The sequence below is a fragment of the Perissodus microlepis genome, chromosome 22 (genome assembly GCF_051167445.1).
Source record: "Perissodus microlepis isolate ML-2025 ecotype Zambia chromosome 22, ASM5116744v1, whole genome shotgun sequence".
Lineage (NCBI taxonomy): Eukaryota > Metazoa > Chordata > Actinopteri > Cichliformes > Cichlidae > Perissodus > Perissodus microlepis.
Window position 1 is genome coordinate 9,203,526 of NC_140481.1, and position 13,200 is coordinate 9,216,725.

Genomic DNA, 13,200 nt, shown 5'->3' on the forward strand with positions numbered 1-13,200 from the left:
AAATCTATTTCAACAAGCAGTATAAAAGATGGATTTGTCCAACTGAAAATCTCAAATTCAAGGTCATTCTCCAGCCTTCTCTCAGCTTCGTTTCTGTCTACTTTGTTATGACAAAAACAGGCCATGGCCACCCACCGCCACCCTCCCCCACCCCAAAAAAAACCAACCAAAAACTAACGCTGCAAACACACCTGTGATGTGTGAATAAAGGTTTGGTGTACTGCAAGCAGCAGGGTGCCATCTCTCAGGAAGGAGCCCTGTGTCATTGTCAGCAACCAAAGGAAATGACATGAGAAGCACATCCAAATCAGAAAGCAAGCTCAGCTACAAGCCAGTGGAGACAGTTGAGAACAGTGCTGCACAAGGGCAGTTACATTTGAGGTAAAAAAATCATGCAAGAATTTTAATATGCACCTCCTGTGGCATCGTGTTTGGCTCATAAAATTCAATGCTAGAGAATTGATAGCAGACTAACAAATAACACACTGATAGTAGACTAACAAAATCCATACAACGTCCCATTAGGCCTTTGCGATGAATACATAAAATGAAGAGTGGAAGCTGTAAACTAGATTGCAATAAAAACAAGATTTGCACAGTAATTAATATTTTTAGCTTTTAGTTTTTATTGCAGAATTGCAGGAAACATTTTTGTGTGCACACTAATAAAGAAGCTATCATTTGACACAGACACCAACATTCTTCATGAATTTATTTAATTTAACCAGTTATTAGAATTTTTGATGAATGTGTTGAATAAAAATGAGAAGGATGTCCTGTTAATTGACTTCTTCAAGTAAACTTAAACTAACACTACTGATCTATATTGGCTTTGTCGCATTAAAACATAAATATATAAGAAGCAAGTGGCCCTGCCACTTTCCTTTAACAGGCTGAGGATGAGTACAGTGCCTCCACTGCAGTGTGATATGAAGGACCAGACAGCATATGCTGAAGGCTTTCTTTCCTTCTGTGTGTGTACTTAAATGTGTTTATGCAGTCACATTGAAGGGATTTGAAGGGACACAAAGAAAGAACCCACGATATAAATCATGAAATTTTAAAGGGAAAACTTAGTTTAATGTTAAAGTAAGGTTACTGTTAGGTTCAGGTAAGTCTATGTTCTTTTGAAATGATGAAAATTGAACTGTGCGTGTGTTACATTTTCCAAATATTTAGTCTTCAAAAATCTAATCATTCAGAACAAACTGATAAAAACTGAAAATGTTCCACACGGTTTGGTGCATAATAATTTGGACAGTAACATTATTGTCACAATGGGAATCACCAACTACTCTGTCTCACCCTGAGATACTTTTTGAGACCCAGACAGTCGCTTCTTGTGGCTGATTGTTTGTAGATCATTCTACCTTCAGTTTTGTCTTCAGTAAATGGAATGCACATCTAGTTAGGCTCTATCCATCTAGAAGTCCTAGAACTGCTTTTGTGGCATATTCTGGGTCATTATTCACTAGCAATACATGCTCATGCTGAAATATAGTTTGGTCTGTTTTTCCTGTTGGCTGAAAAATGAAATGAAAATTACAGTGCTTTTAAAAAGTGTTGTAGGTGCAAAAATGCCAAAAAACGCTGCAAAAACTGTAAAAACATATTTTAGCCCATTGCTAGGTGGTTACTAGGCGACAAGACTGTGTAGTCATATATCATGTATAGCTCAACTTTTGAGCACATAAATAAGATATGATTATTAAAACAATAGGATCCTTTCATAAGGCATTGTAGGTGCATAAATGCAAAAAATTGGTCATTTTAACATCGTTAACATAAACCTTCAGAGTGAACTGTTGTAAAATGGCACTATATGAATAAAACTTATGTGAGCTGAATAATTTTGTAATTAAATGAATATAATTCTACAGATAACTAGAAGAGAAATTCTTAAAATTCTTACTTAACCTCTTATATGTCAGATAGGAATTAATACAGTCAAGTTAACAATGTCTGTTGCTGTTAATGCTAATTGTAGTTGCAGTTGTATCAGTTCTTTGCAATAATACAAGTTTCAGGAGGATGCTTATAATATGAAGCAAAAAGAAGCAATATGGTGCTCTGTTTCAGTCAGCATTAAATGAATAAAGCTTTGATACACTGGGGAATGTGGAGCTGTTATCAGTGAGATAAAATTGTGCTGGGCTAGATTTGGAGTGAATCCCTCATGCTTAGGTAAGCAATGTGATGGCAGGCCTTGCCACTACTAATAAAAACAACTATGAGAGGTAATAGCTTAATGCAAATACATTGAATGACTATTGCAGAAATAAAGAAATGTTGGAAAGACAATTCTTGTCTGGTCTGTTTTCTTTTCTTTTTTTAAAAAAAATCCAATTTACGTAAGCTCTTCTATATACTGGCTTTAGAACATCAAGACATTTTTCCAGGAGTCCAACTTTTACAAATTTTGTTTTAAAAGTGTCTAAAACAAAACAACAAAAATTGAGAGGGTGACCTTTTGCAGCACCTAAGTAAGAGAAGTAAGTAACGAAGGAGAGAAGGAAATTTATAGGGGTATGGTAAGGGTGTAATACTGAGATACATTCAGTATTAAGACAATGTGATCAAGAGGACAAAGAGTAAAAAAAATAAAGGGTGAAAAAAGTTTTTTTTTAAAGAGTGTTACAGAGAAAAAACTTTTTTTTTTTCAAAGAGCACATTTTCTTTCTTCCAGAAACCAAGATGACAGAGAATGAGTGAACCTGTCTGAACTCATTTCTCTTCTGTCCCTCAAAGTCCACTCTCAAACAGCAAGTCTCTTCACCAGAGCCAAGCAGAGTCAGGCAGAGGGTCATGAACTCAGTCAAATGACACCTAATGATTTAATCAGAGACTCAGCAGTGCAGGTTTATCTTCCATTACAGGTGCAATGAACTCTTGTGAAACACGGCTATAGTCTTCATCTTTTAAGCTGCGAGAGGAAGGACCTGTTATTAATGGTTATTAATTGACTGATAAGGCTGCATGTTTAGGACACCTGAGTGTTAAAAAAAAACTATATACAAAGTCTGAATTAAACAAAATATACACAGAATTAGTGACAAAGGGCAAAAGTCCGATTTATTCTCAGCAATGAGGACCAAGCTCTGGCAACGGTTGTACGGGGACCAGATACCTCACAGCAACAAGACAGATACCCCATACTCCAGAATGAGCTTCCACAGGACACCCTGAGGGACGAGGTTCAATACCTACAGTTTACACGTGTTTGCCCAACATGTGTAGACTTGTTGGGCAAACCCTGATACACCTTCAAAGACACTTGAGGGAATTTAGAGCTACTCCAGTGTTCCATGACCAGGACAAAAACCACAATGTTCCTTCAGAATCTGAGGTTTCAACTAACAGACACACTCACCTCCTCCTGGCATGGGCCTAACCAGTAAAGCTGAGAAACCCCTGAAGTTTGAACACACTCGCCAGCCCCCCTTCATGAAAAGGGGAAGTACAACCACAGTCTGCTAATCCAGAGGCCCTGTCACCGACTAACACACAGTGTTGTAGAGTGGTGTCAGCCACAACAGCATCACGATATCTAGGGCCCTGATAAACTCAGAGAGAATCTCACCCACCCAAGAAGATCTGCCACTAAGGAGCTGATTATTTACCTCAGTGACCTCACCCCGAGTGATTTGTTCCTATGCTCTCGGTCGACTATAGAAGGCATGTCAGGGGGATTGAGGAGCTCTTCAAAGTAGTTCTTCTATCATGTCCTCAGTTCAGCAGAGGTCAGCAGAGTCCCATCAGCCCTCCTTGCTTTGGCTACTGCCAGAGTTGCAGTAACCTTACTGCATGGTAGCAATAGAAGGGCTATTGCTACCATGCAGTAAGGTTACTGTAAGGTTACTGCATAGGGGTTTTTTGTCCATAAAATGTTTGTAAAGCACATTTAGCCTGGCCCTTCACCTAGAACACATTTACCTTGGGAGACCCTACAGGGCCAACGACAACACTGCTTCTAGTATCACCAGGGTACACCAATCCCTCTGCAAGATAAGGTGGTGATTCATTCTATTTCAAATGAAAGGATACAATAGAAATAAAAATAGATATAAAAAAGACATAAAAGCACACACAGCAATTATTATTGTTTCATGCATTACTGGGCTAGTCTGTTTTCTGCTTCTGGACGAGTGGTTGAAGAATCACTTCTTAATATCAGAAACAAAGTACTTCTAAAATGTATGTGTACTCATGATGTAGAAGAATATATTTCAGACTCTCCAGGACTCTAAGTACTTGTCTCCTAGACTCCTTAATTACAATATTTGATTAAACATACTTTCACAGTTTGAATTAAAACTGGATCTTTTTTATTGTCATTTTTGATATAGTCTTTTTTAATGTGGCTGTGTCCTGATCCAAGATAATAAAATAAAGCCATGCTAACTTAAACCTTGATTTTTATATAAGAAACTGTTGGTATGGAGCACAAAAGATTATCATACAGTTTCCTAGATTAAATTTTTTTTCTAAAACTACATTTCCTCTACTACAGCTACTTTAGCCCACAGAGTTGGACAGCTCATAGTTTGAATAAGTTGTCCTGTCTCTAAATAGATGTGTATCATCTTCTAAGAGGACTTCCTGCCAAAAAGTTGGATACATCAGAAAATATCCTATTTTCAAGGACAAAATATATTAACATTATATTAACAATGGACATGTAGAATCCGGAACTATTGGCCACGAAATTTAAAATCTTATATCAGTAAAAGCCTAAATGCTGAAGGCCAAGAGCACCTCAGATCACGATCCAACATATCTCTGAAGCAGCCTGTCTTCCCTCTGGAGGTATTGACACCCAATGTTTACTGGGTATGCTTTGAATTTAATCTATTTAATCTCTACCACCAGTACCACCAGCAGCTGCTTAGGGACGCACTTTCTCCCCCGAGTCCTCTGATATGGTGATCCTACCCCTGTGTGGAGCTGCTGCTCTGTGGCCTGCTGCGGCTAATCTGTTGGCTGGCAGTGCTGGACAGTGATCTTTATCAATAGCACTGAGCAGATGGATGTGTGGACCCCTGTGGGGCCTCTGGAGAATACTAAAAAGAGGCACAGAGCCTCTCTCTAGGCTCAGCCCTTCGCGCAACAGATAGACACACTTGGTTTCTTTGTTTAAGCCTCTTCACTCATCTGCACACATTTACCTGCTTCATTACCTGGTGCCAATCATCCAGGTTTATAGGACAAATAAAGTAATCTGTCCTGTGTCTACATGCCTGGTGGAAGGACTTTAGAGAGCAGTGCCTTCTCATCACTCACACATCTTGAACATACGTCACCGAGGTAGTAGATTACATTGCTTATGCATGCCTGCATGAATGGTAAACACTGCAGTTCTAAGCAAACTCCCCATCTGGTCTCACTTGTCTGATTGTTCTCGTTAGCTCCCCCCTCCTGCCTCCACCTTCCCCTTTGCTACAGTCCGTGGCATGCAAACTTCTAACATCCATAGAGAAAGGAAGAAAATCATTACTTTAAATCATTTTGGCTGTTGTGAGAGTCGCTCAGGACAGAAGAGCTGAGGATGGTAAAGCTCAGGCTGTCCTCATTGATCTGTGCAACCCTCTAATCTCATTAACTGGCTCTTGATTTATTGAGATGGGGCTCAGAGTGCATCAAGGTTATGGAAGCAAACACCCGGACTGCTCCCCCGCGCTGAGGGTCGCATGGAATTGAGGTCAATTGACTATTCGCTGCACCCACGCTCCCACAATCCCTTACACCAGCTATTGCCTTCTCATTAACAGCAATTTGGAGGTGGGGCGAGGTGAATGGTGTTGGAGGCGACAGGCTTAGTGGGAAGAAAGAGAGCATTAGGGGATAAATTATCAGCCCTAATGAGGTGAGGCAGGACTGGATCCAGTCATCAGAATCTTACAAGCTACACAACGGTGCTAATAATGCAGCACCGACAATACAGGCATCAAACAGAGCTATTGATTACACTGCAGCACACAGGTAAATTGACCAATAAATAAAGATACAACCCAAACACACACCCACTGTAATTATACAGCTATTGAGCCACTGTGATATATGACAGAGGCAATTTGCTATTTGTTGCATATGGTTTGAGTAATTGGGAGTGCGATAATAATGCTGTTACAGCTGACAGCAGCCATGTTTTAATAGCTATAACGCAGGTGTGAATGTGTGCGTGACTGGTTGTCAGTTTCTCTGTGTTAGCCCTATGATAGACCAGGGAGTCCAGGGAGTACCCCTTGCCCTATGACAGCTAAGATAGGGTTCAACACCTCCATGGATGAATGGATGGAGGGAGGGATAGATGAGAAATTGGCTTAAAAGACTAAAGCTGAAGACAAGCTGATAATGCCAAAGGCTGACAAAACCTCACCTTGTTTCCACTGACATCTCAAGGAAGGAAAGAAAACCTTATGACTAAATAAATACGCTAAAACTAATCTGCACTGGAAAACACAGTGTATATATGACATCAGTGTTAAAAAATATTGATATAACTGCCACTAAAAAAAAATGCAAAATGGGGCATGAAAAACAAACTGTGTGTATCTATTCCTGAAACTGTTTTTATTATATTAGTACGTGTGATATTTGTCCAAAAGTTGATTCTGTTCATCTGGACGTAGCGTTTTCAGTGGGAGAAACGGTTTATTCAAGTGACTTCTTCAAGTCACTTCCTTTCTCTATGGATGTTAAAAGCCACAGAGACAGAGACTAAGCGAAAACCTGTAGTGATCCCGTATGTGTCCGGAGTATCGGAAAAGTTGAGACGCATTTTTCTAAACACCGTATCTCTGTGGCTTTTAAACCCCAAAACACGCTGTGCCAAAAAGTGGTCCACCCCAAGGATCGGGCCCCCGACACAAACAGAGTAACATAGTGTACGCTGTTAAGTGCCAGGAGGATTGCCAGGATTTATACATCGCGGAAACCAAACAACCTTTGGCGAAGTGGATGGCACAACACAGAAGAGCTGCCTCGTCAGGCCGGGACTCTGCAGTCTATTTACACCTACAGGCCAGTGGACACTCTTTCAAGGATGAGGATGTACACATCTTGGACAGGGAGGAACGCTGGTTTGAGCGCGGAGTCAAGGAGGCCATTTATGTGAAAAGGGAAAGACCATCTCTGAATCGAGGAGGAGGCCTAAGGGTACATCTTTCGCCATCTTACAATGCTGTGATTGCAGCCATTCCCCAACTCTCTGTGAATCGTACTCATGGTCATTGATCAGTCGTCTTTGATCAGTGGGCCTTGATCAGTGGTTGTTGATCAATGGTCATGAGAATTTGCATAATTATGATGAAGGTGACCTCCCAGCCCATTGTTCCTTCAGTGGGCTGGTTTCAGTCATAATGCAAATGTACTGTTTATAAGATTGGGGAAACCTGCAGTCAGCTGAGGCTGAAGAAGTCACTTGGATGAGTGACGAAACATTTCTCCCACAAAACGCTACGTCCAGATGAACAGAATCAACTTTTGGAGATTTACTTACCTGGATGATTGAGAATGCATCAAGATGTGTGATATTTGTATTTAACATCAGTGTCACTCACGGGAATACAGTGGTTCTATTTTGTACATCCATAAAGTCAGAGTAACAGGAAACCACAGAAGAGAACTGCAGCAGCCTTGAAGAGCAAACTGAGCTTCATGGTAAAATCAGATCTGCAATGCTTTAACAAAAAGTGAGTCACAGCTCTGTGAGGGGCTCCTGTGTTTATGTCAAATTTACATTTATTTACATGGATTACCTAGAAGCACAACATTGCTAGATTGAACCAGCTTCAAGCTTAAATGTTGCTCCCCTTCCTTAAAATGCATCAAAAAACAGTCGGAGCTCTTGGCGGTTTTTTTACACTAACAGTTTTTGACTCCTGTAAAAATGTGGTTGGTAAGTGCGGACATCTCCATTGTTAGGCTCCAACTTGCTAATTTTTTGTTCTTTTTCCAAGCAGAATACGGCAGGAATACAAATCATCTTTTTTATGGTCACATATTACTAAGATCAAATGAATTATCGCTCCTGCAAATATGACTTTATGTTTAAAGGCATTATGTTCACCTGCTTCTGCTTTGTGATAAGAGATTTGTGATTGAGAGCAGCCAGGCATACTGGGAAAAGAGACGCCGTCATCGTATTTAATTCAAGAGATTAATGAATTCTGATTGGTGCAGGTAAGTAAGTAACATCACAAATAAGGGAATTCACATCTGTAAAACAAGCTAAACTTTTTCATTGTAGCAAAACCGATGATAAATTGATGGAGAAGCTAATTTTAGATGGAAGTCCGGTTCTGACCACTTACACTGTTTACTGTCATTTAACCTCAAATCAGAAAGAATACTCTTTTAAACCAACTCAAATTTAGTATGGAGAATCGCCACTGCTAATGAGAGCTGGGGCTCTTTCCACAGCTAAGCAATCTTCAGCAGTTTTAGGGAAGGCACAGCATCAATGGAGGAGTGAGGCAAAGGCCATGTTTGCCTTTGTGTTTTTTTCCCAACATGTATCAGCTGTGCCGTGTACATTTTTCAACCCTGGTTGTAACTTTCAAAATTAAGGTTTTCCTGTGTCATTTGGGGCAAACAATTTGAAGTGCGTGATAGTGCCATCTTGTGCTGATTCTAAATGCATTGAAAACACGAGAGATTTCTGGACACACAAACATAATCTTTCCTCACCACTTGGACCACTTGCTAGATTCGGCTCCCTGCAGTTTTGTGTACTTCCCAAAAATCAAATGTGGAAGGAGCTTTGGTTTAACAGAATGGGGGGCTTTAAAAGTACAAGGGGTAGCAATGGAGCCACTGAGAAGATAAAGATACAGGGTGTGCTGAAATTCATCCAAATGCTGATTTTAAACATAATTTCCACCATGTGTAGAATGAATTAGGGAAAAACTGTAGATTAGAGTTTAATTCTGTTTTCTGCATGAGCACAATTTATTCCATTCCAACTTTTCATTAAGCCAAAAAGTTCATATAGAAGTGAAGTAGAAATGAACTGGATGAACTTTGCCTACAAGTTAGAACCTGCATGTAACAGACCTGGGTCATTTTCACATATCAACTGTATGCTGCTGATCGCAGCAAATGAAGAGGGGCTCCTCCCCGCCTCTACAAAGATCTGCAGATGTGGGTGATGCACAATCTGACACGAAAGCAGACTGTTTTCTAAATTTGTCATGTAGGAATCTACTATAGTAGAATATTTATTTGTTGTTGTTTTTTTTCCATTATAATTGACATACTTATATTAAATACTGAGGTTATATGGCACATTTGGCTAAATAGCATGAGTGGGAGGGGGATTTCAGTATTGTATGTTATTGAAATTGGTGATTGCGACTATTTGCAATGACTGAGCAACCACTGATATTTTCTAGTCACGAGTTCTATTTTTACTGTTTTGCGACTCAGCCATTAATGTCAGAACTGTTCTGCCGTTAAACATCTCACCAAGACTGTAGCTGAGCAGCCCCTTGACAAACTGCATTAATCAGCCTTCCATGGTTGCATATGGCTGACTGTGGTTGCATATGACATATGCGGACGTATGAATTTCCTTGTTCCAGATATGATCTAGAACAGGGAATACAAACTGTAACTGTTCAACAGGATACGATGAATATGATAGACTGAAGGAGTCTTGTGTAGTTGTAGTTCATAAAATAAATCCCAAATAAAATGTAAATGAATATGATTGCATATTGTATTATTTTGTTGCTGTAATGGTATGTTAAATGTATGGTATATGTATGTACTGTACGTTACATATTTATTGTTTAGTTGTGCTTAAATATTTTTGTTTCTTGTGCCCAGTCTTCCCTGGCCCAGACAAGACAATATCTCATCATCATCATCATCATCATAAGCATCATCGTAATAACTGTAATCATCACCACTAGTGGTTGGCACTCACCACTTCATACCACAAGTCCTGCAGTTTTGCTCATATTCAGTTGTCTGACCATGAAAAATGTCCTTTGTTATCAAAGCTGACGTTCACAGGTGGGGTTGTTCATGTTTAGTCAACCTGACAATTAAACACTACCAGAAATACAAGAATATGAAAAAGAAAAAGAAAAAAGCAACAGCTCTCCTCTCTCTTTGATGGGAAGTTGTAAACAAGCAAGACAGAACAGAAGACTGCACCTCAAACCAGCTCGGTTCAGAAGTATTTTTAACTACAAAAGTACTTTGTTCTGGGACTTCACTGCCCTTCCATGCACATACTTGGAAAACATAAGAAAGCCAGAGTACACCGGCTTTTTACAGAGAACGGAAGGGAAAGCAGCAAAAAAACGTCCAGGTAATACCTGGGGGCGATCGTGGCTCAAGAGTTGGGTGTTTGTCTTGTAATCGGAAGGTTGCCGGTTCGAGCCCCGGCTCCGACAGTCTCGGTCGTTGTGTCCTTGAGCAAGACACTTCACCCGTTGCCTACTGGTGGTGGTCAGAGGGCCCGGTGGCGCCAATGTCCGGCAGCCTCGCCTCTGTCAGTGCGCCCCGGGGCGGCTGTGGCTACACTGTAGCTTGCCATCACCAGTGTGTGAATGTGTGGATGATTGTGTATAGTGTAAAGCGCCTTGGGGTCCTTCGGACCAACTAAAGTGCTATACAAATACAGACCATTTACCTGACGGACATCAGCCACAATATATTTGCCATTTATGAAACATGTTTAACCACAGCAAAAAAACTGTGGCCATGCTTTCGTATTTTAAAGTAGTCAGCGAATCTCTTTTTTCTTCTTCTCCCATTTCACAAATTAGGAAATTAGTGGGTAGAATCACCAAGAATTTTTGCAAGATTGAATACTAGAAATTTCCAGTTAGCTACCATCTTATATAAATTTATAAAATATCCAAACATAATTCACCTCAGCTGACGGCTGTCAGTACTCTTTGGCTCATTGTTGTATTTAACAACACAACTACTGAAACCCCATGTGTTTATGTGTTTGTTACCAGTCTCTTACCTGGTATTCACTGGGCCAGAAAGTGCTCACAGCAAGCTCCACCTGGTGCCACTGGCGACCCTGGGAGCCTGAGATATTCCAAACTGCACTGCCCTTGGGACCCGAGTTTACCCGGACATAGACTTGGAGGTCCCCGGGGCTGTGGCCATCACGGCTGTATAGGAAGTAGCTGAACTGGATGCAATGAGTGTCGTTCTCACTGAGCGGGAGCAGGAGGAGCTGAGCCCTTTGGCCACCATAATGCTGCGAAGAATTCACCATCATGAAGGACCCTGGTATGAAAAAAAGAAAATTAACACTGATTAGAGAATAGCCTATTTTCTTTTAACTTTAGTTCTCAGTATCACAAAAGACTGCACTCATAGTTTTCATTTACTATCGGCAGAGTCTCACAGGCAGCTTACCGAGAGCACTTGGACAGAGAAAGGGACGTTTGAAAGTTTAGCGCTGATAAAACTAAACGACCTTGCCAAGCAGATTCATCTTCTAAACAAGCGGCAGCTACACCTACACCCACTTTACAAACAGCAGCCATTTCAGCATTTTCACCTGCCATGTAGAGCTAACTAACCTGAAATATAAAAAAATAACAAGATCCAAGTCTTTGGGCTTCACCTGTAACACCTGAGCCACGGATAGATATGTCAACCCTAGATATATTAGTTTTGAGCCGCTGAAGAATGTCTGCCTTCTTATTATTTTTAAACTGCCAAAAAAGAGCCTGAGAGCTAAAGTTGACAGGTTCAAGGTTGTTACTCGGAATATCTGTGAAATCCTCTCTGGCTATTTGTCTGTATTTGGTCTGTCTCTGCTACCTGCTTTCACAGGGCCATCAGTTTTGCAGCACTGTCTCAGATCTGGTGTGTTCAAAAGGACAGAGTGGATGTCAGATTGGACTTTCATTTTGGACTGAGGTTCACAGAGTCACTGCTGGCTCTCTCATCCCAGCAGCACACCAGAGATTCCCTGGCCATGAGAAGAGCATCACATTATACAGTGGGGAAAATAAAGGGTGGGGCTTGCCTTTGACTGTGGCCTTCAAAACAGTATAAAGTCAGTTTAAAGTGGGAGAAAATGGAATGGAAAATACAATCTTTATTTATTTATTTTTTTACCCGTGTTTTCTGCCACAAGCAGATGCCTATTCAGTATTCAAAAACAGCAACATTTCAACATGACATCTTAATACTTCTACGGCCAACATTTTTTAACAAGCCCAACCCTATATATCAAAGCAAAAACAGTCAAAAACTCACTTTAGAATGAATGATGATGAAATATTATATGGAGGACAAATAGCTTTGAGTTTGAAATTTCCATTGAAAGAAAGTAATTAAAATAACATTTAGGGATGAGTGTGGATATGGAGTATATAGATACAGGAAGGTCTAGCTTATGTGGCAAGAGTGGTTTTATAAACAAGTTCTGTAAACAGGTAACCATGGAATTTAAAATCGATAAATTGAAATTTTGAAATATTTGGTCACTCTTTGTATGCGTAAAACCCATTTCATGTTTGAGCTGCAGCGGTAGTTTAAGACCCTCTAAAAAGCTGTTCATCCTGTAAGAGCTGATTATAAGATGGATAGGCAGTGGCATTTGAGCTCAATAAATGTTCAAATTACACAAAAAAAAACAGTTATAAGCAGTTTGCAATGTTGCTTTTAGATGTCTTGAGTAATTTCTAAAGCTCTTCTTTTATCAGAATTGTTGAGCTGAACTTGTTTTTGTATTACTTCTAGAACCATGCCAGTTTATTATTGGGCTGATATATGTATCAGTATCTGCATTTCTAACATCCAATAAGTAACACCAGAAACACCATTTACCCATGATATGAGTGTTGACGTTACATAGTAAAGGTCATTCTGCAACTTCCCATTTGCCAGTACACGTTTGGAATGCCACATGCTCCAAGCAGCGTCAGGCTGAGCATAAACATATAAAGAGATACTTAATAACTAATGTTAAATAAATTTGTTTGTTTTGATGTTGTAATATATTTTTAAATCAGTTGAAATTATAGGTCCCAAGGTCAGTGCACTTTAGAATATCTCACTTAGAATCTTATTTCATTAATTACTTATTATTATACTATCACCATGAAAAACAATACCAAGCTCTTTCACTGGTGGAAAATCGGTGGAGATACAGAGAAACCTAGAATCTGAAGAAAAGAATGACAGCTGTACAGTACAGTGGGAAATATAATTATT

General features: G+C 39.9%; 1 protein-coding gene across 7 annotated transcripts in view; it reads right to left on the bottom strand.

Moving 5' to 3' along the window:
- LOC146362544 (receptor-type tyrosine-protein phosphatase U-like) overlaps positions 1-13,200 on the bottom strand; it is a 252,231-nt gene that overhangs the window by 108,182 nt on the left and 130,849 nt on the right. For all 7 annotated transcript variants that reach the window (XM_084919376.1, XM_084919377.1, XM_084919375.1 and 4 more), the window contains exon 3: positions 10,985-11,256. In XM_084919376.1, the coding sequence (XP_084775502.1) occupies positions 10,985-11,256 (272 nt within the window). The remainder of the gene's footprint in view (positions 1-10,984; positions 11,257-13,200) is intronic.